Raw genomic sequence first — 23,585 nt, forward strand, 5'->3', positions numbered from 1 at the left:
TAAACCTACAACACACCTGACAATCTAACCACACACCAGACAATCTTACCACACATCTGACAATGTAACTACACACCTGATAATCTTACCACACACCTGGCAATTTTACCAAACTACTGAAAATCTTAGAACACTCCTGACAATCTTACCATACACCTCATATCTAAGAATACACCTGACAGTCTTACCACAGTCCTGACGATTTTACCATACAACTGATAATCTTAGAATACACCTGACAGTCTTACCACACTCCTGACAATCTTACCACACACCTGATAATCTTAGAGTACACCAGACAGTGTTACCACAGTCCTGACAATCTTACCACACATATGATAACCCCAAAACCAGCTGTCCACGAATTGAACTTACAATGCAAGTAATGAAAGATCCATCTAACATTTTAATTTTACGAAATGTTAAAGCAGTTTGCATAAATTTGATTGCACACCATACTCGACAAAAAATAACAAACTGCGTGGTATTATTCCAAACATAGTAATGAGATGGTAACGCAGAGTTTAGGAGTCATGTGATAAATGTATTTAATTTCAAACACAATTGCAGACATTGTTAGACTACAAGTTAGCACGGCAAACAAATGTTTCAAGTCTCTTTGTTTTCTGCGTTGGTTGTCGTATGTTTTGTGTCCGTAGTATTTTCCCAGGGTAAGTACAATACTTATATTTTGTGTCCGTAGTACTTTCACAAGGTAAGTACATTACTTATGTTTTGTGTCCGTAGTACTTTTCCAAAGTAAGTACACTACTTATGTTTTGTGTCCATAGTACTTTCACAAGGTAAGTACATTACTTATGTTTTTGTGTCCGTAGTACTTTCTCAGGGAAAGTACATTAATTATGTTTTGTGTCCGTAGTACTTTCCCAAGGTAAATACATTTCTTATGTTTTGTTACCGTAGTACTTTCCCAGCATACGTGCATTACGTATGTTTCCTATTCGTTGTGCTTTCCAGGGGAAATTGCTGTACTTATGTTGCCTGTCCGTAGTACTTTCCCAGGGTAAGTGCATTACTTATGCTATATGTCTCTAGTACTTTTACTGGGTAAGTAATGATCATGCATTACTTATTGTTTGTTAAATGTCCGTAGTACTTTCACAGGGTAAGTGCATTACCTATATTTTCTGTCGGTAGTACTTTCCCAGGGTATGTATGTTATATAAAGTTTCGGTCCATAGTACTTCGCAAGGGAAGTGCATTGTGATGTTTTGTCTTTTTGCATTTTTTTTTAGTTTTAAACAAAACTTATTTCGTCTGGACGGCTGCACGGTCGTGTGATATGCGCTCTGTTTTTTTCTCGACGGTTTCGGGTACAAATCCTGCTTCGGCCATTCCCTGTCGTTCTTCAAGTGTTTTGGGCTAGTAAATAATTATCTTTAGATGTAGTGGAAAATCCGCAAAATGTAAAATATTTTAGAAACATTAATAAATAAATTATGGCTTTTATATAGTGCTACTTTCATGCTTAAAGCATGCCCAGAGCGCTTTGGTCCAATCTTATTTGTGGACCAGTGGGGGGAGGGGGTATCTAGGAGAAGGTTTTACGGTGCTGGCGATCAGTAAACACAATTCTGCCCGAGTCGGGTGTCAAACCTCAAGCCCCCTTCTTAGGTAGCCAAGCCAAGCCAAGTTCAAGCGCACTTAGCCTCTTGACCACGCTTCCCACATTATTATAAATCATTATTCCTCAAAGGACAAAATGACCGCTGGGCCCTTGGCGAGGTTCATATACGGGGCCTTAAGGTATGTAATAGATGGCATTATACAACACTACCACGCTCAGGGGCGTTCTCGCCTCTAATACTGTAGGCCTGAGTATTAGTGTAAATAGTATAAAATAAGTAATACAGGTATTATCAGCCCTTTCGTTACGTTTGAATTGAGCCTGTTCTTATGTTTTTAGTGATTCATTAGGATTCATTTATAATCAGAAATATCTTACACGGAAAGTCAGCTGACTAGATAACACCATGTTTTTGGTTTCACCTTTACCTATCCCTTAGTCTGTTGGACCGTTGGGGCACCATATAAGATTTGTCGGCTGTTTTTCTCCAATCCTGTATGTCTTTTGCTTTAATTAGAACATCTTTCAATGGCAGGCCCGTCTATTCGTTTATGTTGTCTTCCTATCGCTTTCTCTGTCTGCATCTTCTTCTTTTTTCCTGGTATTGTTCCTTGAAGGAAGAACTTTGCGAGCCCCGAAGACCTTGTAATATGGCCATACATTTTTAACTTGCGTTTTTTTTACACGATGGGTTATCATGGGGTCCAATCGCTTCGTTAACCCTGTCTCCAATCTCTTGGTTTGTGATGCGGTCTTTAAATATTGTTGTAGCTCTGAGACAGGCACTCAACGAAAGGCAGGAGGTAACAAGAAACGATGAATTTATTATGAGCCATCAACAGATTGTTAGACTTCCGCTATCAAGTCACAAGGAGTAATGTCTTAAGCTCTAAGAGTCCTACTTCATACCAGAACACAGAGCAGACCACCGACATACTTCCCAGTGTCGCTCCAGGTCTCCCAAACAGTTCCCTAGTATCACACTGGACAGCACTCGGGTCCAGACGGTTCAGACTCCCATGACTTCAGCCGAATCACAACAGTCCTTTAGGGAGCAGAGTTACAACAATATTGTGACGTATTTCTGTACTCAAATCTACCGAATAGGAGCCGTACACGTCTTACATCGACTGTATCGACTGTAATGGTACAAGTCCACTGTAGTTCGCTATATAAACTTTAACGACTGTAGTCCACTCCCTTCTACTGTCTCGCACAGTAGACAACAGTAACGACTGTACTGACGACTCCCTCCCTTTTCACGTTAGTCCCTAATCGCTCCTCCAAAGTTGCACAAACACTGCTAGTATCTTCTGGAACAACACGTGAGGAAACGTCACATGCTGTCTTTGTTTATACACGTAGATTCCAGAGAACAACCGATGCTGTGTCATCTCGCCGGGGTCACACGTAATGACGTCTACCTGTCACTGTTCATTCGTAACAATATGATACCTAGGATCCAGGGCCGGTCCTAGCGATTGCGGGGCCCTATGCGAAACTAATTGCGCGGGGCCTAGTCTGGGTGAGAATAAGGATAGTAAGTGAAAATTAAGATTTTGTATTAAAAAAAATAAATTCGGCTTTGCATTTTATTCATTCTTTTCTAAGTACAAAATTGCGATCAAGTTAATTTTACTTTACCAATTTTGCAACCTATGGCATATTTATATGCCAGTAACAATAAAAGTAAATACGTATTGGAACTTCTGGTTAAGGGCAAAATTCGTCCGATTATTAAATTTTATTACATGAAAGCTGACAATGTCTTTTTTTTTATCGCGCGTAGGAATAGCGTTTCCCATTACAAATGACACACACAAATGGTAATTTTGTCTATTTTTCATAAGATTTTTATGAGTTTTCAGGAAATTTTAATAAGTGCAGGTTATTTCCAGGAATTTTCGTATATATTTTGCAATTAATAATTACACATAAAATTAGCGCGGGGCCTATGAAAGCGCGGGGCCCACTGCGACCGCATAGGTTGCAGTGACCTAAGACCGGCCCTGCTAGGATCCTTCTCTTGCTTCTGAGAAACTACAGAAGTTGTTGGATAGTTAGTTAACTGAATTTAATGTGGCATTTTACGTATTGAGCGACGATCTTTTCCCTTTGCAACCTCTTGTGTGACTAGAGGCCAACATATATTTAATGGAAAGGGGTGCATAGGCTGACAGTGACAGTTTAGTCTCCTACCTGTGGTCTCTAGACTGAAACGAGGACTCAATGAAGGGTTAATGAAGCAATGATAGAATACGACATAAATAATGGTTACACATAATGAGTAATATAAAGTCAGAGGCGTAGTGAGCAAACGTGAGCCAGGGGCAAGGTACATCATTGGCGCCCCCCCCCCTCCCAATTTTCCATAAACATCACATAGAAATATTGGTTGTGTGTGACGCCCTCCCTGGAAGGGTGGCGCTCGGGGCATAGTTCCCCCCTTGCCCCCACCCTCGCTACGCCTCTGGCGTAAATATACAGCATCGTTAACATGCTAGCAAATCTTGGTCACTGAGAGAAGAGTCTTATCAGGGCACGCGATGCCAACAACCCCAGTGTCATGCGTTTTTGGGTATTCCCGAATGAATTTATTAAAGAATTAAATAAATAAATCTAGATTTATAGGTGATTTGAGGAGAGCGATTGAGGCTTGGGGGGAGGGGGGTGTTTCATTATATTATTTTTTTAACATTAATATCGTTAATTAGAAAGAACCATTTATAGCTTCTATAAATAGTCATTAGCTTTATAAAGAAAAATATGTCATGTTAAATAATTTCTTAAAGAAAAATTTTACTTGTTTGAAATTATATTTTTACGACAATTTTCGTTTAACTTATTGACATTCTGATTTTCATGTAGAATGTTCCTCTGGATGGTTTGGGCCTAACTGTCAGTTTATGTGTCACTGTAGCGTTGGCAGCACATGTGACAAAGAGGGCAAGTGCTCACAGAAATGTGACAATGGTTGGTTTGGAACAGGATGCCAGTACCGTAAGCATTCTATTCTTTATTACATTATAAATATGTCGAAGTTTTATTTAATCAACAAGTAAACCTTAAATGGCTAATCATATAGAGTTGGCCATATATGCTAGTCATACAGGTTAGTCAAACCAAATGTATTTAGTAAAATCACTAAACTTAGAGACACTTCAGGTGAAAATAATAACAAGTAAATTAGTAATAATACGTAAAACACAAAACCATAACTTATCAATAGAAAAAACATAAAACAAACAAACAATGAAATACTCAGAAAAACTCTTTTGATTCACATTTCTTATGCTATACGCTAGAATAGATTCTTACCAATGCTCCGCCAGAAAAACCAGTGACTTAGCTGAGTTGAAGTCATTATTCACTAAATTTAGAAAGCCTTCAGGACAGAAGACTCAAAAGTAAAGTAGCAATTATACATAAAACACTGAACCATAATCTTCAAATACAAAAACAAAATTTAATAAAATACTCTGAAAGACACAAAAATAAAGGCACATTCCTCGTCCCATATGCTAGGACAAATTTGTACAAATACTTCTTCTTCCCTAGTGCTATTAGAGCATGGAATGGGTTGCCTGAGCCAGCCAGGAAAACCAGTGACTTGGCAGAATTTAAGTCATCGGTTAATATGCATGACTAATGCATGACGCGTAGGACGTAATCATCTTCTTTTTTGAAGTAACGTCTGTATTATATAAGATAAGATAAGATAAGAAGATTGATTAACATGCATACTAGATTTAAACGTGAAATGCGTAGGACGTAATTATCTTTTGTTTTTTGAAGTACCGTCCTCAATATATATAAAATACATATAAAAAGAAGATACGTTATTAAGATATGGGTCATACAAGTAAGTCATACAGGTTAGTCAAAAAGGTTAGTCATGCAGGTTAGACAGATAGACATATAATATTAATATACAATATATAATTACAACGATATTTTTTTAAAAAAGAAAATAATTACGTCCTACATATCAATATATACAGAGAGATATAGAGACAGAGAGAGACAGAGTGAGAGAGAGACTGAGAGAGAGAGACAGAGAGAGAGACAGAAAGAGAGACAGACAGACAGACAGAGAGACAGAGAGAGAGAGACAGAGAGACAGAGACAGAGACAGAGACAGATAGACAGAGAGAGAGAGACAGAGAGAGAGAGACAGTGAGAGAGACAGAGAGAGAGACAGATAGAGAGAGAGAGAGAGAGACAGAGAGAGAGAGACAGACAGAGAGAGAGACAGGCAGAGAGAGAGACAGACAGAGAGAGAGACAGAGAGAGAGACAGAGAGAGAGAGAGAGAGAGAGAGAGAGATGGACATAATGTGTCATAATTTTTTTTTATCTTTAAACTTTCTCAGAGGACCTGGCCAACATCACAGGCGTTACCATCAAATCCTCACCAGCGCAGACGACATCATGGTTGACGGACAGAGATGACAAAACGTGTAATGAGAATCAAAACCTGGAAGCCTTAGAAATATCCTGGAACAGAGACTATCCTTTCACTTGGCTACGTTATAGCGTTATTAATGGTTCAAGTAAGTATTATAGTTCTATGAACCTGCCTGTTTCCATTAAATGTACTTACATTTAACTTAAATTCTGTGTGCTAATTATATAGATCCTCCTTCGTGGTCGAAGATGAGCACATTTTTCACTTCCTATGGACTCTAAAGGTGACTATACAATCCAATCCTCGCTTGAAAAAGCCGGCAGCAGACGTGGCATGGGTGGGTTAGGTCAGTTGCAGATAGGCCTGCTTTTTCTCTCAGCTTTTTCTTGGTTCGGCGCTCTTTCACCCTGGACACTCTTCTTGCCTCAAATCTTGAAACTCCGAGACGTCATGGATGCATCCTATGTCCAAGCACTGGCATCAAATAGACTTCATCAATGTCAGACAGTCTGACAGATATGAACGTCAATACAGCATTATGCGGAGCGGACTGTCGGACTGATCATCACCTAATCTTATCTAAGCTGAAAATATGCATCCAACCACCTAGACGGCCCCAAGAAGGCAAGCATGCAAAGCGCAAAGATGTTGGTAAGCTCACAAACCCAGAGCAAGAGCTCATCAACAAACTAGTCAGTGAAATGAAAACTATGAATATGAACAAGTATGTGGAAAACGGCTGGAATAAATTTAGGGATTCTGTGTGTTAATTATAAGGTGTTGATATATCAGTTACTGATAAATGGTAAAGCAAGCTATTATAGCACAGTGCAGGACAGTCCACTGTCCTGTTGGCTCATATTTCTCGCGGCTATGGCCAATTTTTGATTTACGGTGCCCCCGCTGCGGGGAAGAAGAGGAAACCGTGACTCATATTCTGTTTGACTGCCCCAGACTTGCTGATCTCCGTCAGGTCTGGGAAACCCAAAATTCTCGACCTGTATGGAGAATTTTATGCACTACGCAAGACAGCAGGGTTTCTGTCTATTGTTTTTTTTTTTTTATTGTTGTTTTTTTTTCAATTGTCTTCTAAGTCTGGCCTTGTCAATCGCGCTTTTTTAGGACTCATATGTGTATCACGTGAATTTTTTTTAAAAGACACCGTTAGTATCAAGTTGCGATCCTTTACAACCGTTCAGACCAAATGGCTTCCGGTTTGATCCGTACAACGTGGTGGATGATAGAAACCTCTTTTTACGCTGCCCTTTTCTAAGCTCGCCAGAAACAAAAAAAAAAGATATTATTTAGTAAGCAGTCGTCGCCCGTTCGGGATAGATATAAAATTTATTTATTTTTGGGCATGGGCTAACGAGGACCAGAGCTACGACATTGCTGAACAGCTAAAGAGGACAGCACACTATTGTTCCTTGGCCCAGTCTGCAAACGAGCTTACAGCATCAAAAAGCTGGCAAGAAGAGAAAGAGACTTCTACGAATTTGAAGTGCCCATTACAGTTGGTTGTTCTCAAGGACCTACTCCAGATCCCGACATTGAAATCCATGTCTTTACTGGTAATCGAATTCGAGGTCCCTTAAAAGTAAAAGCACCCGATTCTAGTTTATTCGCTATAACTATTCGACAGCTGAGCTGGCTCGGACATTTCTACTGCCTGGTAGACGCCCGCATGCTAAAGGCGATCTTCTTGGGCGAGATAAAGAACTTCATTACAGAGGTGCCCGCGTAAGCGCTATAAAGATCAGCCCCGGCGCCATTTTGTCCTCACTGGCACAGAGGAATGTAGTTGGCATCAGATGACCTCTAAAAGAGACAGTTGAAAAGCTCTTACAAGCGCTACGGGACAAACATTTGAGACTGAAAGAAAAGCCATTATTGAAGATATGCGCAGAAGATGGAAAAACATTTTTAAAAGACCACCAATAGATAACGGCTTTGTCTGGGCGAGATGCGGGAGAATATGCAGGTCGAAACCGGGTTAGAGTAGTCATATAAAACACAACACTCATCATTAACCTTCCGAATCGAAGAAATTGCCATTATTGTATTATATTATATTGTAATCGGTTCATGTATGTGTATGCGCAGAGCATAATCAAGTTTGATTCATAACTATTTTTTTAAAACAGGCACTGACATACAGGTGGTACTGTACAAAGAACTGAATGTAACAGAAGGATGTGAACCTCTTATATCAAAAATAAATTCCACAACAGCGGACTACAGGTGTGACAAAAATGACACTGTGACACGCGTTTTGCTCAGAGGACCTGGGATTAAATCGCTATGTTCCTTATATATCAGTGGAGGTAAATGAATACATTAATATTTCGTATATAAGAAACAATGCGAAATACACACATGATATATATATATAAGGCTTATCTTCGGTCTTCGAGTCCGAAGAATAGAGTGAGGAATGCAGTATTTCAAGGGTTAAAGAAGACTATTTACGAGGGGGGAAGGTTCGTTGCGGGGGGGGGGGGGGTGATACTCTAGTTTAAGTGCCGGTCCAAGGTAAATAAAGGGAGGGGTATATGGCAACATAAACAATTTATAATGTGGTACCGAATTGATTTGGTTAATAATATATATAAATATATAATGCATTATTTCCTGTGGCTGAGCAGCCCCAGCTGTGACCTTCATATTTTGCCACATCCATGGCAAGCATAACCATTGTCCGCAGGTGGTCGATTTAGATTTTCTTACTGCCGTCTGCATCTGTCCTCGGCAGCGGAAATTCTTTTGGTCTCAAATGTGTATCCTGCTGCCTTCGTGAGTGACCTCCAGCTGTCTCGTTCTGAGGCCGCATGCAACCAGGTCAGCCAATCAAATTTGCTAAAAATACCAAAACTTATCTCTATTAAAGAACGAAGCTTTTTTTTTTTAGCTTTCGTGTTTATGTTTGTAATGTTATCACAGCGCCTTGGGCGTACTTCATGTTATTTATAACAGCGACTTATAAATTGTATTATTAATATTTATCATTATTATTACTATTAATAATGAACACCCAAAGAGTAATATTCCCATGATATAGTCATAAGTCCATGTAAGATAGAGGTTTTTTTTTTATATTTAATTTTTTTTTTGACAATGCCGTAATGGCCCGATACAGCAGCGAGAGTATCAAAGTTTAAGCGATTCTGTCCGGTACAGTTCAGCATAGCAAGGCCGACGCAGTGAGTCCAGACTGAAGCAGTACGAGTCTAGTTTTGTGTTTCCGATTGTCAAGTATTGGCAGTTAATGTTTTAGTCTTTAAAAAAATCATGTTTGCAGAGAGCCTCATAGATAGCCGTAGCAATAGTTTTAATTCTACAGTTACTAGTGACATTTAATTTTTTTTTTTTTTTTTACAATGCTTATATCAACTCACTGTCTGTCTGTATGTCTGTCAAAAAGTTTGTACAAGTTATTTTTCCGATACCCAATATCGGATAAGGCTGAAATTTTGCCCAATTATTTCTTTTTACCTGACAACACAAGAATCAATATTAAAAAAAATTAAACAATTAGTTAATTGACTATTGGTGATAAATTACTTTGTTTGATATCTCAAACAAGGGAAAGAAATAGTACTTGACTGAAGTGGTAATTTAAGCTGAATTAGTCCTCTTTCAAAGGGAAACAAATAGTACTTTACCGAAATGGCGGCTTATGCTGCATTAGCCCACTTTCCAAATGAAAGAAATAGTACTTGACCGAAGTGGTGGTTTAAGCTGAACTAGTCCCCTTTATAGATTGTCGTTTCAGGCTTATTACAAATACATGACTGATCCAAGCTAATTGATTCACTTAATATAAGTTTTGTTTTCTTTTTTTTTTAAAGTATGTTTTTGTATTTGGCTGGTTCTATCTCCAGGTCGAAACGTTGCCTTGAAACAGAAGACCCAGCAAAGTTCTACGCTATTTTATCAAAATTGGAATTTTGAATCAAAAAATGCTGTTGATGGAAGCCTTAAAAACATTCAATTCGACTGCACCCATACCAGTGACCAAAACCCTTCTTGGACTCTCGAGCTGGACACGCCTAAAGTGGTCAACAGGTTCAATTTGTACAACAGAGGTATAGTGGTCAGCTTAACTCTTTCTCTCCGTAATTATTTTTCCACGTTTCGACGGAATTCTTAATTGTGCTCAATACTTTTTCACTACCCTTTTATTATTAAGCTTCAATACATTTGTGATTTTTATCACAAAATGTTTTATTTGGTATAGAGTTAAAGGGGGAATGCATGTTCTTTTGATAAAACTTAAAGTAAACATTACTTTAATTTAATGAGGTCAAATCAACGATAGTGATTAGGAGAGAAAGAGTTACAACTTGGTTAAATAAAAGTTACTTGCGCCACAGAGCACGGCATTCCTCTTCTTCTTCTAGCCAGCTTTATTGCTGCTGAGCTGTGAGCTCTTTTGCAGACTGTGCCAAGGAAAAATAGTGTGCTGTTCTCATCAGTTGTTCAGCACTGCCGTACAGGGTGCTGGTTGTGTTGGGCTGTCGTGGTAGTAGGGTCTGCCTTAGGTGGATTAGGAAGGGGCATTCACAGTGGATAGGGCTTACAGTTTCATAAGGGTGGGCGCAGTGTCTACAAAGTGGGATTTATTTTCTTAACGAAATAGGACTTATCAAGACCACTCGTCACTGAACTCTGAACTGCAACCAGACAACCTATTTTTAGTATGGACCAATAGATGGTGGCCGCGTCGCAGGTCTGTATGACGTGACAACGAACTATTGGTCTCCTCGTGGTTCCCACAGTCTAATACGTCGAGCTTTTTCTAGAGGCCCCCTGTAATGATTGGTCTCGGATGAATCTACTATAACACAAAAAGCTATTGGTCTCCATGCGGTTCCCACAGGTTAATACGTGGAGCTATTGTTTGAGGCCCACTATAACAATTGGTCTCGGATTAATCTACTATATAACAATACGTAAAGAGGGAGAAGAGCTTGTAACTTCAGATATTACAATCTATCTCTTTTGAATGAAAAAAAAAAAAAAATCTACTTACTACACAGAGAAAAACAATAACCATTAAAACTATAAACTGGTTTCAAATAAAAAAAAATTATTTGGTATGTAAAATTTAGTTTAACAACTCTGTAAATGAATTTAACAAAATTAGATATTGTCTCAAAAGTGTCCAACTTATCATTAATTTCTTTTCGAACCCATAAAAAATATGCAAACTTCTAAAAGTTGTAATATTAAACAATAAAAAAAAAAGTATTATATACTAATTTACATAAACATACAATATCCACAAAATGTATAGAAACATCCTAAATCCAATGGTTTTAGATTAGAATAATAAGAAAGTGTATTGATGACTGAAATCATTAATATGCTAATTCATATTTTCATTAAGTATTGCATGACACTGTTAGGTGGTATTCAATATGGAACACTGGTACAGAAGTTTCCTGTTACCTCAAAGAAGATGATGGTTACGTCTTATTCAGAAATGCTTGGTAATCCTCCCTTTGTTTATTTTCTATTCCACAGGAGACTGTTGCGATTATAGACTAAAGAAATTTAAGCTTGAAGCCTTTGACGAGGGAAACAAAAGTATTTGGAGTTACCAAGATGCAAATGAAAACCCGCTATCAGTATACACATTTGCAAAGATACTGATCAAACCTGTATCAACGATACAAATCAAACCAACGTACTTGATACCAACTGAGAATGCTCTTACACTTACCCTCTGTGAAGTGGAAGTCTTTGGCGGTATGTACTATTTTTACTAAACTTTTAACTCACGTAGGCTGTAAAGCGCTTGGTTTTCGAACCGGCGGTCAAGGGTTCTGGGATTTTTAAATTTCGGGATCCTTGGGCGCCTCTAAGTCCACCCAGCTCAAATGGGTACCTGACGTTAGTTGGGGAAAAGTAAAGGAGTTGGTCGTTGTGCTGGCCACATGACACCCTCATTAACTGTAGGCAACAGAAACAGATGACCTTTACATCATCTGCCCTATAGACCACAAGGTTTGAAAGAGGAACTTTATCTTGTACTCTATAACTCACTCTGTCTATCTGTCTGGTAAAAATTCGTCTCGAATCAAGCAGAAATTTTGCTCTATTATTTCCTGTACCTTCTAACCCAAGAATCAACTTTAAATCGAACAAATGAAAAAAATTTTACTAGACAGATAAGGTGGTATAAGTTGAATTAGGACCCCTTTATTGTTTGTAGAAAAAAAAATTTGTAAATAACTATACAACTTTTTTTTTCATAAGCAGCTCTCAGGCACAGTGGTTAGCGTATGGACTTGAGAAGGCCTTAGCCCTCAAGTTCGAAATGAGGTATATCTTTAAAAAAATGCATTAAAAAAAGTGATCAGCCAGAATAGAAGGTTCATTTTCGGAAAAGAAAAAAATAGAAAAGTGGAAATTATTGTTTAAAAATTTAACGAAATAAATTTTGATTAGCATGACTTATTGAAAGGTCACGTTTGCTAAAAAAAAAAGGCTTTGTACTCGAAAGAAATAGCAAAGAAATTTAATTCACTAGTGCTAAAAATTGCGTAGAACAACTATAAACCGCATATAATTACTTAAGCGTTGGCCGCGGGTTATACATTTGAGACCAAAAGAAAACCCGCTGCCGACAGATGCAGACGGCAAAAAGAAAATCTTACTTATGGCAGACGATGGTTGTGCTTGCGCAGAGTGTGGCAAAATATCTAGGTCATATCTTGGGCTGCGTAGCCAAGGGAAATACAGCATTTCTCAGTAATTTTAGGACTCGAAGACAAACCTTATTATTATTGTGTACATCAAATTCAGAGATTCTACACGATAGAAAAGAATCTTTAATAGCTTTATGAAAACATGCTTCCAAGAAACAACAAATACTTTGACGTCTTGATAGTGGGAACAGATACATTTTAGTTCTATGAAATCTTGGTAGTTAGAAATCAATAAATTTTAGTTCAATAAAATCTTAATATTTAATTAATTTATTTTAAAAAACTTGTTTAATGAAATCTCGATATTAAGAAATGATGAAATTTTAGTACCATGAACTCTTGATAATGTCCTGGTTAGGATCTTGTGTCTTGTGCAAATCCAACAATAATTCACTCCACCAGTCTAAACTAGCCAAAAAAACATTACAATTAACAATGATGATTGTAGTCAAGACTTCTGAATAATTCAACTGATGTATTTATTCACAAATAAGATGCTCGTCAGTATAAACTATACTAGACGTTATACTGATAAAGATTGAAAGAAATCGAAAACTAATTCGGTTGTTTTTATTTGTTTAGAATGTGCTCCAGGAAGTTTTGGTCTGAACTGCAGCGCCAAGTGCCCTACAGAGTGCCCGACTAGGTGCCAGCAAGATTCAGGAATATGTCTACAAAGTAAGTGATAAAAGTAACAGTTATATCCACTTTATATTTTTCACCTTTCAGTTCCGTTGGAAAACCAGTATGGGAAGTGATGGCTGAGCGGTAAAGGCTTAGATTCCAAAACCGGGGGTCCCGGGATCGAATCCTGGTGAAGACTGGAATTTTTTATTTCGGGATCTTTGGGCGCCTCTGAGTCCACTCAGCTTTAATGCGTACCTGACAAGAGTTGGGGAAAAGTAAAGTAAGTTGTTCATTGTGCTGGCCACATGACAATCTTGTAAACCTTAGGCCAGGGGTTCTCAACCTGTGGGTCGCGACCCCCTTGGGGGTCGATTGACCATTTGCCAGGGGTCGCCTAAGACCATCGAAAATATGGATTGGTATTGTCTGCTCTTCTATTGCTGTATGTGTGTGTGGGGGGGGGGGGAGGGGTCGCGGCAGAGTGGGGGATTGTAAAAAGGGGTCGCCGAGCTTAAAAGGTTGAGAACCGCTGCCTCAGGCCAAGAAACAGATGACATTTACATCATTGGCTTTTCTTTTCTGTTCTATCGGAAGCAATTATAGACAATATATTTGAGAAATATAGTGGTAGACCACTTCACATATGTAGGTAGTATAGTGTCAAATGACGCCTCACTTTCAAAAAGGGGGGGGGGGGGGTTGATAACCGTCTGTACAGGGCAAGTAACGCTTTTGGACTTCTTCAGGGGACAATTTGGCGGAATAAATCGCTTTACCTGCCTACAAAAATCAATGTCTACCAGGCGGTGGTTCTCTCAACCCTTTTATATGAGTATGTGACATGGACACTATACAGAAAGCAACTAAGACTTCTTGAGCGCTTTCACCAAAGATGGACATACGGTGTCAAGGCCGCACAACAAACAGCGATGTCCTTGCGAACGCCGGTACGGACAGTATAAATGGACTTCTTATGGTCCGACACTTACGCTGGACAGGGCACGTATCCCGTACGGAAGACGAACGTATGTCAAAGGCAGTCTTTTTTGTTGAGCTAAAAGGTGGTCGAAGAAATAGAGGCGCCCAACGCCAACGCTTCAAAGACCAGCTTAAGAGTCAACTTTCCTTAGCTGACTTCCTTAGCTGACATAGAAGAGAGCACCTTTTTGCATGCGGCCTCAGAACGAGACAGCTGGAGGTCACTCACGACGGCAGCGGGATACACATTTGAGACCAAAAAGAGAATCCGCTGCCGAAGACAGACGCAGACGGCAATAAGAAAATCTAAATCGACCACCTGCGGACAATGGTTATGCTTGCCATGGATGTGGCAAAATATGTAGGTCACAGCTGGGGCTGCGCAGCCACGGAAAAAATAATGCATTATATATATATATATATATAATTATCTACATCAATTTTGTACCATATTATATATTGTGTATGTTGCCATATACCCCCTCCTTTAATTTTCTTTTACCGGCACGTAAACTAGAGTATCACTCCCACCCACCCCCCCTCCTAACGAACTCTTCCCCCTAGTAAATAGTCTTCTTTAACTCTTTCTCTACTAAATGACGATACCATCGTTCATTTGACCACATTAATATAATTTGGTTTTCTAAACATTCATGTGTGTTATCTAAAAAGAGCTTGCAGTCCCATTTCATTCTAGACCAAATAAACTATTTTCTGATGACAAAAGTTCTAGAAGTTTAACTACAACTGGGAAGAGAACTAAAAATGAGTACAGTGAAAAAAAAAAAAATTCGTCGGATCATGGAAATACATTTTGAAGAGAAAGAGTTAAAGTAAAAACCGACTATAAAAAGTAAAGTTCCACTTGTGGTATATAGGGCGGATGGTGGAGCTGTCCAGTCTGCTAATGCAGGGGTTCTCAGCCTGTGGGTCGAGACCGCTTTGGAGGTCGATTGACGATTTGCCAGGGGTCGCCTAAGATCATCGAAAAAAATGAATTGTTTTTGTCCATTCTTCTATTGCTGTGTGTGTATGCGGAGGGGGGGGGGGGTCGCGGCAGATTTGGGGGTTGTAAAAAGGGTCGCCGAGCCTAAAAGGTTGAGAACCGCTGTGCTAATGCAAATGTAGCTGCCCATCAGAAGTGCGACTGTTTCAGAATTGTATGAATACTATGATTGCATATGATTGAATAAATCTTGTTTTTTTTTTGTTTGTTTGTTGTTTTTTTTTTGTTTTTTTTACAGCTAAAATAGTTGAACCTTTCAAGGTTGCTTTCTCTTTGGCACTAACACAGGATCAGAACTATGGAAATAACTCCAACATCAACTATGATAAGGTCTACACGAATGAAGGATTCGGCTATCGTAGAGAAGATTTCCAGTTTGTTGCTCCATTGGTAATTGGTTATGGTAAAGGGTTATGGTGAAGGGTGAATGTAAAGGTGAAATGTTATGGTAAAGGGTTATGGTGAAGGGTGAATGTAAAGGTGAAATGTTATGGTAAAGGGTTATGGTGAAGGGTGAATGTAAAGGTGAAATGTTATGGTAAAGGGTTATGGTGAAGGGTGAATGTGAAAGGTTATGGTAAAGGGTTATGGTGAAGGGTAAAGGAAAAGGGTTATGGTAAAGGGTTATTGTGAAGGGTAAATGTAAAGGTGAAATGTTATGGTAAAGGGTTATGGTGAAGGGTGAAGGTGAAAGGTTATGGTAAAGTGTTATGGTGAAGGGTGAATTTGAAAGGTTATGGTAAAGGGTTATGTTGAAGCGTGAATGTGAAGGTGAAATGTTATGGTAAAGGGTTATGGTGAAGGGTGAAGGTGAAAGGTTATGGTAAAGTGTTATGGTGAAGGGTGAATTTGAAAGGTTATGGTAAAGGGTTATGTTGAAGCGTGAATGTGAAGGTGAAAGGTTATGATAAAGGGTTATGGTGGAGGCTAAAGGAAAAAGGTTATGGTAAAGGGTTATGGTGAAGGCTAAAGGAAAAAAGGTTATGGTAAAGGGTTATGTTGAAGCGTGAATGTGAAGGTGAAAGGTTATGATAAAGGGTTATGGTGGAGGCTAAAGGAAAAAGGTTATGATAAAGGGTTATGGTGAAGGCTAAAGGAAAAAAGGTTATGGTAAAGGGTTATGTTGAAGCGTGAATTTAAAGGAAAAAGGTTATGATAAAGGGTTATGGTGAAGGCTAAAGGAAAAAGGTTATGGTAAAAGGTTATGGTGAAGGCTAAAGGAAAAAGGTTATGGTAAAAGGTTATGGTGAAGGTGAATGTGAAGGTGAAAGGTTATGGTAAAGGGTTATAGTGAAGGGTAAATGTGAAGGTGAAAGGTGAAGGGTGAAGATTAAAGTGAAGGTTAAGGGTGAGGTTGAAGGTGAAAAAAGTCTCTAACAATCCACCCAGCTCTTGGTTTTTACATGGCTCAGATAGTGGGCGGTAAGCTGTTTCCACAAAGATCTGTCACTACCAATGTCTTAAGCCTCTTCCGACTTCCCACCTGGTGCCTTCTGCTCTGAGATTCCATGAAAGAGTGGCGCCAAGTGATACGAGGACGCCCCTGTTTACGCTATCCTTGTATCATTTTTTTTTTTTGAGAACATGTCCCGCAAACCTCATGCGAAGCTCTGTCACAACCTCACTAAGTGGACGACTCCCAGTTCGGCATTGGATTTCCTTGTTTGAAACCCTCTATAACTGACTCCTAAAATCGATCTGAACCATTTTGGAAGATGGTTTCCATGTCTCACATGCATGTGTTGCTGTTGGAATGACGATGGGGTTTAAGAAGTTGTAGTTTTGTCGAATGCCACTAACAAACACACTTCCCTTAAATTAAGAATTTCTTTTATAATTACTTAAACTGTCAACTATTAGATTGTATTTAATAAGGGTGATTAGGTTGTCACATTCTCTGTCACATCTCTAGCCTGGTCTCTACATATTTACTGTTGGAGTCAAAGCGCAAGAACAGAAGCAGGCCAAACTGAATCTGTATAAGAACAGCGATTATGTGTTATCTATATCTTCTCAGACCAGTCAAGATGTCAACAGTAAGTTTAAACTTTTAGTCTGTCTGTCTGTCTGGGTGATTTTTGACACTATTTTCTTCTACCATTTCCCATTCTCAGATCAAGTTGAAATTTTGCACAATTTTAAAACTGTCAATGACACTATAAGAATATGCTTGGACAAATTTGTCTGATGCTCCTTCTTCCCTAGTGCTATTAGAGCATGGAATGGGTTGCCTGAGCCAGCCAAGAAAACCAGTGACTTGGCAGAATTTAAGTCATTGGTTAATATGCATGATTAAATATATGACGCGTAGGGCGTAATCATCTTATTTTTTGAAGTAAAGTCTGTATTATATAAGATAAGATAAGAATAATTGTATAACATCATTCTATTATTCAATTAAGGCCATTTTGTTTTGTATAGAAAAGAGGGAGATAAACCTTTCAAGGATGTAAACAAATGTAACAATTTAATTGTACTTTCTCGTCTATTAATATAACTTTTTTTTCACTGACTGATTTGGCTTCAAATTTGTTTGAGATGAAATTGATATGTAACTTTTATCGTATAAATGAAAGTTTATAAAGTCGTTACTAACTACATGTTTTAATTTTTTTTTCACAGGCAATTTTGTTATTCTGTCTCTGTTGCAAGGCGATAGGGTGTACGTCAGAACTGGAACCGATAGCCAGCTCTATGGAAGACCCAACGCTATTTTCAATACGTTTTCTGGCTACCTCATCTAGCCTGGCGTACAAACCAAACAGTGTCCATTACTATGTGTATAGTTGAGAAGTGGAATTGAAATATTTTTTTCCTTTAAAAATGTTTTGTTTTTGTCTTAATAATAAAATACTAAAAAAAATAATAGGAAGGAGAGAGGGAAAACAATCAATTCAGACTAATTTCTTTTATTCTTAAAATGTTTCTACTGGTTTTATCACAATCATTTTCATCAGTCAGGGGCGTAGCTAGGAATTTCCATCATTTGTGGGGCCAGGTAGATTGACCTCTTTGGCGGCGGCCCCTGCAATTTGGGTAATATTTAATATATAATGTAAAAAAACAACAACACTCCTTTGGAGGCCCCCTCAAGTGGGACCTGGAATTATTCCCAAATTCTCCCCTTCCCTCCCCTCACCCTAGTTACGCCACTGTCACCAGTTATCTTTTGTAAAGGTAAAAACTCCTTTTTGTTTTCTTTTTTCTGTTATCTGATATAGTGATACTCATCAGTTGGCTGTAATCATGGCTGGATTTAAGTGTGTGGATACCCCGCGGGGCAGAATTTTTGTGGGGGACCCTACACTTTTTAGAAAGCTAATAAATATCCACTTTTTAATAAAATACTAATAGGTCTATCTGAAAATATGCCATATTATCCATACTATAAAGTAGAAACTAAGGTTTATTTGTGTATGCATGTATGTCCGGAATAGAAATCAAAACCGTTTGACCAATCTTGATAAAACTTCGCATAAATGTTCCTTGGGTACTAACTGGGACCGTAATGTACGTAAAGGAGCCCTAAAACAAACGTAAGACCCTCAAAAAAAAAGTTATTATTATTTCATGGATCCAGGTCATATACCCATGTTTACATGAGACAAGTACCGAAAGGATTTAGATCTAGATCCCCATTTTAAGAACTACACTTTGCGAAGATAGTTATTTACTTTGACACATGAGAGAACATTGTATAGTCTGTTCATTTCATTACTTAATTACAATTAACATTCAAATTTGTGTTTCAAAATCATTTTTACATAAATCCGTTCCTTATATCTGTAAATTTAGACGTCCTGACGTACTTTATTTCTCATTCATCGATAAGTATCTGGTAGAAGAATAAGAATACTTGTACATTAAATTAAATTTTTCTTCGTTAAAAAAACAATTATTTAAATTTGCATACTTTAGAAAAAAAAAGTTGCTTTTTTAGGATTTACGCAATGCAGTCTATCCTAATCTACAGTTTTAACCTTATTAGTGTTGGTAACAATAAGATTGAAAGTATTGTCGTTAAATATAAACTAATACTTGCAGAAAAATTACCCACCTTACATAAAACTTTTTTGTTTCAATAAGTCTGGAACAGTCATGTAATATAATTTGGTATAGATCTAGATTAACAATAAAAAGCATTAATAAAAATTAAAAAAAGGGAACGACCTGAATTCGAACTGATGGCTCCAGCCTTCACAGGCTTCTCAAGCCAACACGGTAATCGCTCTGCTAGTGGATGGCTTATGAACATGGAAGATTGTATAGTTATCTATTGTTTCTATAGTCTCATCCTATTTTTCAGGTTTGTGTACAATAGGACTCACTCGATAATTCCATGTATAGCACCTTTTCAGTCTAGTACAATTTCTTCCCCTTGTTTGAGATTAAAAAAATGTATAACCTATAGTAAATTAACTAATTGATTAATTTTTGCTAATGATTCTAGTGTTTTCATGTAAATGAAATAATTGTGCATAATTTCAGCTTCATCCGAGATTTGGTGTCGGAGAAATAACGTATACCACATTTTACAAGACGGACAGACAGACAGACAGACAGAGCTTTGTAGAAATGCGACAAAAAATGTTCATAAAAAACGTAATGTTGCTGTCCCGTTGAAATATGGATTATTTTTTCTATTGTGGGGCGCTTTTTTTATGGATATCTCTGGGTAGTAGTCCTGCCTGCCCTCCCTTAAATCCGGCCCTAATGTGTAGAATTTACTTTCTAAAACTTTCTTTCGTATTTTAGCCTCAGTGTACACAACTTTCACAAACTTAAAGGAATTTGAGGGACGACTAATGACGACTACAGTTTTAGTTTTAGTTGGAAGCTGGCCTGATGGAGAAAGAGAGAGAGACACAGAGACAGAGAGAGAAAGAGAGAGAGTTACTATTATTTATAGCTGAAGGTTATAGCTCTGATCAGGCATGATCTACCTGTAAAAAGGCACATTCCTCGTCCCATATGCTAGGAAAATTTGTACAAATACTCCTTCTTCCCTATTGCTATTACGGCATGGAATGGGTTGCCTGAGCTAGCCAGGAAAACCAGTGACTTGGCAGAATTTAAGTCATTGGTTAATATGCATGACTAAATGCATGACGCGTAGGACGTAATCATCTTCTTTTTTGAAGTAACGTCTGTATTATATAAGATAAGATAAAAAGTCTACCTTAGTACGTTTAAGAAACACTAATGACAAATACAGTTTTTAGATTTAGTTGCAAGCTGGTCCTACCCTTCCAGGTTTTTCCAGAATCTACTCATTACTGCTGGGCGCACTTTAGGAAGCACAAAGAAAATGTCATCCAATGAAAAGCTTGTTGAACAACGTGAAAGAATTCCCGGACCCCTTCTTGATATTCTACTGCAGCGGTTCTCAACCTTTTAAGCTCGGCGACCCCTTTTTACAATATACCACTCTGCCGCGACCCCCCCCCCCCCCCCCATCGATAGACACACATAGCAATAGATGAATAGACAATAACAATCCTTCTTTTTTTTGATGGTCTTAGGCGACCCCTGGCAAATCGTCAATCGACCCCCCAAGGGGGTCGAGACCCACAGGTTGAGAACCCCTATTCTAGTGAGAACAGCTGCAGGCTTATAAAATTAGAAATAACTTGCATCACTTTTTGTGAACAAAACCGAATTGAACTTTTATTACAACATATAAGTATTCATCTTAAGTTAACAACATCGGACAGATAAGTTAGCTTAAGACTATTCTGTGTGAATTGTTTGTCATTTTTTGTTTTGTTTTGTAGCTGATGAAGGCCTCGTGGCCCAAACATCCTTTGTTTTACTTGGTCCGGCAGGATTACATATATGGATGTTTTTTCGCATTTTTCTATACACACCATAACAGAGGAACGAACAATGAGCGTCTTTTGGGATGGTTCCAAACACAAATGTTTCACTTCTTTTTGTATCCAATGTGCCTAAATATAAAGGAACAGTTAATACTTTCAAAAATGTAAGAATTGGTCTTCTCTTTTTCTCTCTAATGACCTTGTGAAACGTGCAAGAAAAAGAGAAGTAAGAGAGAAAAAAAAGAGATAGCAAGATAGAAAAAGAGAGAGAGAGAGGTTAAGTGAGAGATAGCGAAAAGACATTAGAAAGTGAGAAAGTGAGCGAGATAGAGAGTAAGAGAAGAGAGAGAGAGAGAGATGGAGAGTTATAATTATTTCTAGTTTCAAGCTTAGGACTCCGACAGTATCTACCTTGTGTTGGTATGTTTACGATAGAAATATTCATTGGATATTGCATTTAGAAATGTCCAATAATAGCTTGCACTTTCATGTTGAGAATGTGGATGAAAAGTGGATGAAATGTGGGAGGAAGGTGGATGAAAAGGTAAATTGAAGGTGGATAAAAAGTGGAAGGAAGAAAGATGGAAGGTGGATGAAAAGTGGATCTAAGAAAGATGGAAGGTGGATAAAAAGTGAATGGAAGAAAGATGGAAGCTGGATAAAAAGTGGATGGAAGAAAGATGGAAGGTGGATAAAAAGTGGATGGAAGAAAGATGGAAGGTGGATAAAAGTGAATCTAAGAAAGATAGAAGGTGGATAAAAAGTGGATGGAAGAAAGATGGAAGGTGGATAAAAGTGGATCTAAGAAAGATAGAAGGTGGATAAAAAGTGGATGGAAGAAAGATGGAAGGTGGATAAAAAGTTGATGGAAGAAAGATGGAAGGTGGATAAAAAGTGGATGGAAGAAAGATGGAAGGTGGATAAAAAGTGGATGGAAGAAAGATGGAAGGTGGATAAAAAGTTGATGGAAGAAAGATGGAAGGTGGATAAAAAGTGGATGGAAGAAAGATGGAAGGTGGATAAAAAGTGGATGGAAGAAAGATGGAAGGTGGATAAAAAGTGGATGGAAGAAAGATGGAAGGTGGATAAAAAGTGGATGGAAGAAAGATGGAAGGTGGATAAAAAGTGGATGGAAGAAAGATGGAAGGTGGATAAAAAGTGGATGGAAGAAAGATGGAAGGTGGATAAAAAGTGGATGGAAGAAAGATGGAAGGTGGATAAAAAGTGGATGGAAGAAAGATGGAAGGTGGATAAAAGTGGATGGAAGAAAGATGGAAGGTGGATAAAAAGTGGATGGAAGAAAGATGGAAGGTGGATAAAAAGTTGATGGAAGAAAGATGGAAGGTGGATAAAAAGTGGATGGAAGAAAGATGGAAGGTGGATAAAAAGTGGATGGAAGAAAGATGGAAGGTGGATAAAAAGTGGATGGACGAAAGATGGAAGGTGGATAAAAAGTGGATGGAAGAAAGATGGAAGGTGGATAAAAAGTGGATGGTAGAAAGATGGAAGGTGGATAAAAAGTGGATGGAAGAAAGATGGAAGGTGGATAAAAAGTGGATGGAAGAAAGATGGAAGGTGGATAAAAAGTGGATGGAAGAAAGATGGAAGGTGGATAAAAAGTGGATGGAAGAAAGATGGAAGGTGGATAAAAAGTGGATGGAAGAAAGATGGAAGGTGGATAAAAAGTGGATGGAAGAAAGATGGAAGGTGGATAAAAAGTGGATGGAAGAAAGATGGAAGGTGGATAAAAAGTGGATCTAAGAAAGATGGAAGGTGGATAAAAGTGGATCTAAGAAAGAAGGAAGGTGGATAAAAACTGGATGGAAGAAAGATGGAAGGTGGATAAAAAGTGGATGGAAGAAAGATGGAAGGTGGATAAAAAGTGGATGGAAGAAAGATGGAAGGTGGATAAAAGTGAATCTAAGAAAGATGGAAGGTGGATAAAAAGTGGATGGACGAAAGATGGAAGGTGGATAAAAAGTGGATGGAAGAAAGATGGAAGGTGGATAAAAAGTGGATGGTAGAAAGATGGAAGGTGGATAAAAAGTGGATGGAAGAAAGATGGAAGGTGGATAAAAAGTGGATGGAAGAAAGATGGAAGGTGGATAAAAAGTGGATGGAAGAAAGATGGAAGCTGGATAAAAAGTGAATCTAAGAAAGATAGAAGGTGGATAAAAAGTGGATGAAAGAAAGATGGAAGGTGGATAAAAAGTGGATATAAGAAAGATGGAAGGTGGATAAAAAGTGGATGGAAGAAAGATGGAAGGTGGATAAAAAGTGGATGGAAGAAAGATGTAAGGTGGATAAAAAATGGATCTAAGAAAGATGGAAGGTGGATAAAAAATGGATCTAAGAAAGATGTAAGGTGGATAAAAAGTGGATGGAAGAAAGATGTAAGGTGGATAAAAAATGGATCTAAGAAAGATGGAAGGTGGATAAAATTGGAT

General features: G+C 38.2%; 3 protein-coding genes across 3 annotated transcripts; all 3 read left to right on the forward strand.

Annotated features, from left to right (window-relative positions):
- Positions 1-513: 513 nt before the first annotated feature.
- Positions 514-18,196, forward strand: LOC106067923 (uncharacterized). The gene is made up of 10 exons (XM_056028261.1): positions 514-671; positions 4,457-4,588; positions 5,961-6,140; positions 8,140-8,319; positions 9,877-10,080; positions 11,522-11,746; positions 13,291-13,386; positions 15,558-15,709; positions 17,232-17,355; positions 17,942-18,196. Exons 1-10 carry the CDS (start codon positions 605-607, stop codon positions 18,061-18,063), a joined length of 1,482 nt encoding a protein of 493 aa, XP_055884236.1. The 5' UTR covers positions 514-604; the 3' UTR covers positions 18,064-18,196.
- Positions 18,197-21,970: 3,774 nt separating this feature from the next.
- Positions 21,971-22,465, forward strand: LOC129926200 (uncharacterized protein YqbO-like). The gene has a single exon (XM_056028615.1). It carries the CDS (start codon positions 21,971-21,973, stop codon positions 22,463-22,465), a length of 495 nt encoding a protein of 164 aa, XP_055884590.1.
- LOC129926201 (uncharacterized protein YqbO-like) lies at positions 22,465-22,899 on the forward strand. Its single transcript, XM_056028616.1, has one exon. It carries the CDS (start codon positions 22,465-22,467, stop codon positions 22,897-22,899), a length of 435 nt encoding a protein of 144 aa, XP_055884591.1.
- Positions 22,900-23,585: the final 686 nt, after the last annotated feature.

The sequence above is a fragment of the Biomphalaria glabrata genome, chromosome 5 (assembly GCF_947242115.1).
Source record: "Biomphalaria glabrata chromosome 5, xgBioGlab47.1, whole genome shotgun sequence".
In the NCBI taxonomy this organism is placed as follows: domain Eukaryota; kingdom Metazoa; phylum Mollusca; class Gastropoda; family Planorbidae; genus Biomphalaria; species Biomphalaria glabrata.

Bases quoted from the DNA above. Each gene is read 5' to 3' on its own strand.
- LOC106067923 (XM_056028261.1), top strand. From the start codon at position 605: ATGTTTCAAGTCTCTTTGTTTTCTGCGTTGGTTGTCGTATGTTTTGTG. The intron at 6,141-8,139 runs GTAAGTATTATA...TTTTTAAAACAG, and splicing joins TAGCGTTATTAATGGTTCAA to GCACTGACATACAGGTGGTA. The intron at 17,356-17,941 runs GTAAGTTTAAAC...TTTTTTTCACAG, and splicing joins GACCAGTCAAGATGTCAACA to GCAATTTTGTTATTCTGTCT.
- LOC129926200 (XM_056028615.1), top strand. From the start codon at position 21,971: ATGGAAGAAAGATGGAAGGTGGATAAAAAGTTGATGGAAGAAAGATGG.
- LOC129926201 (XM_056028616.1), top strand. From the start codon at position 22,465: ATGGAAGAAAGATGGAAGGTGGATAAAAAGTGGATGGAAGAAAGATGG.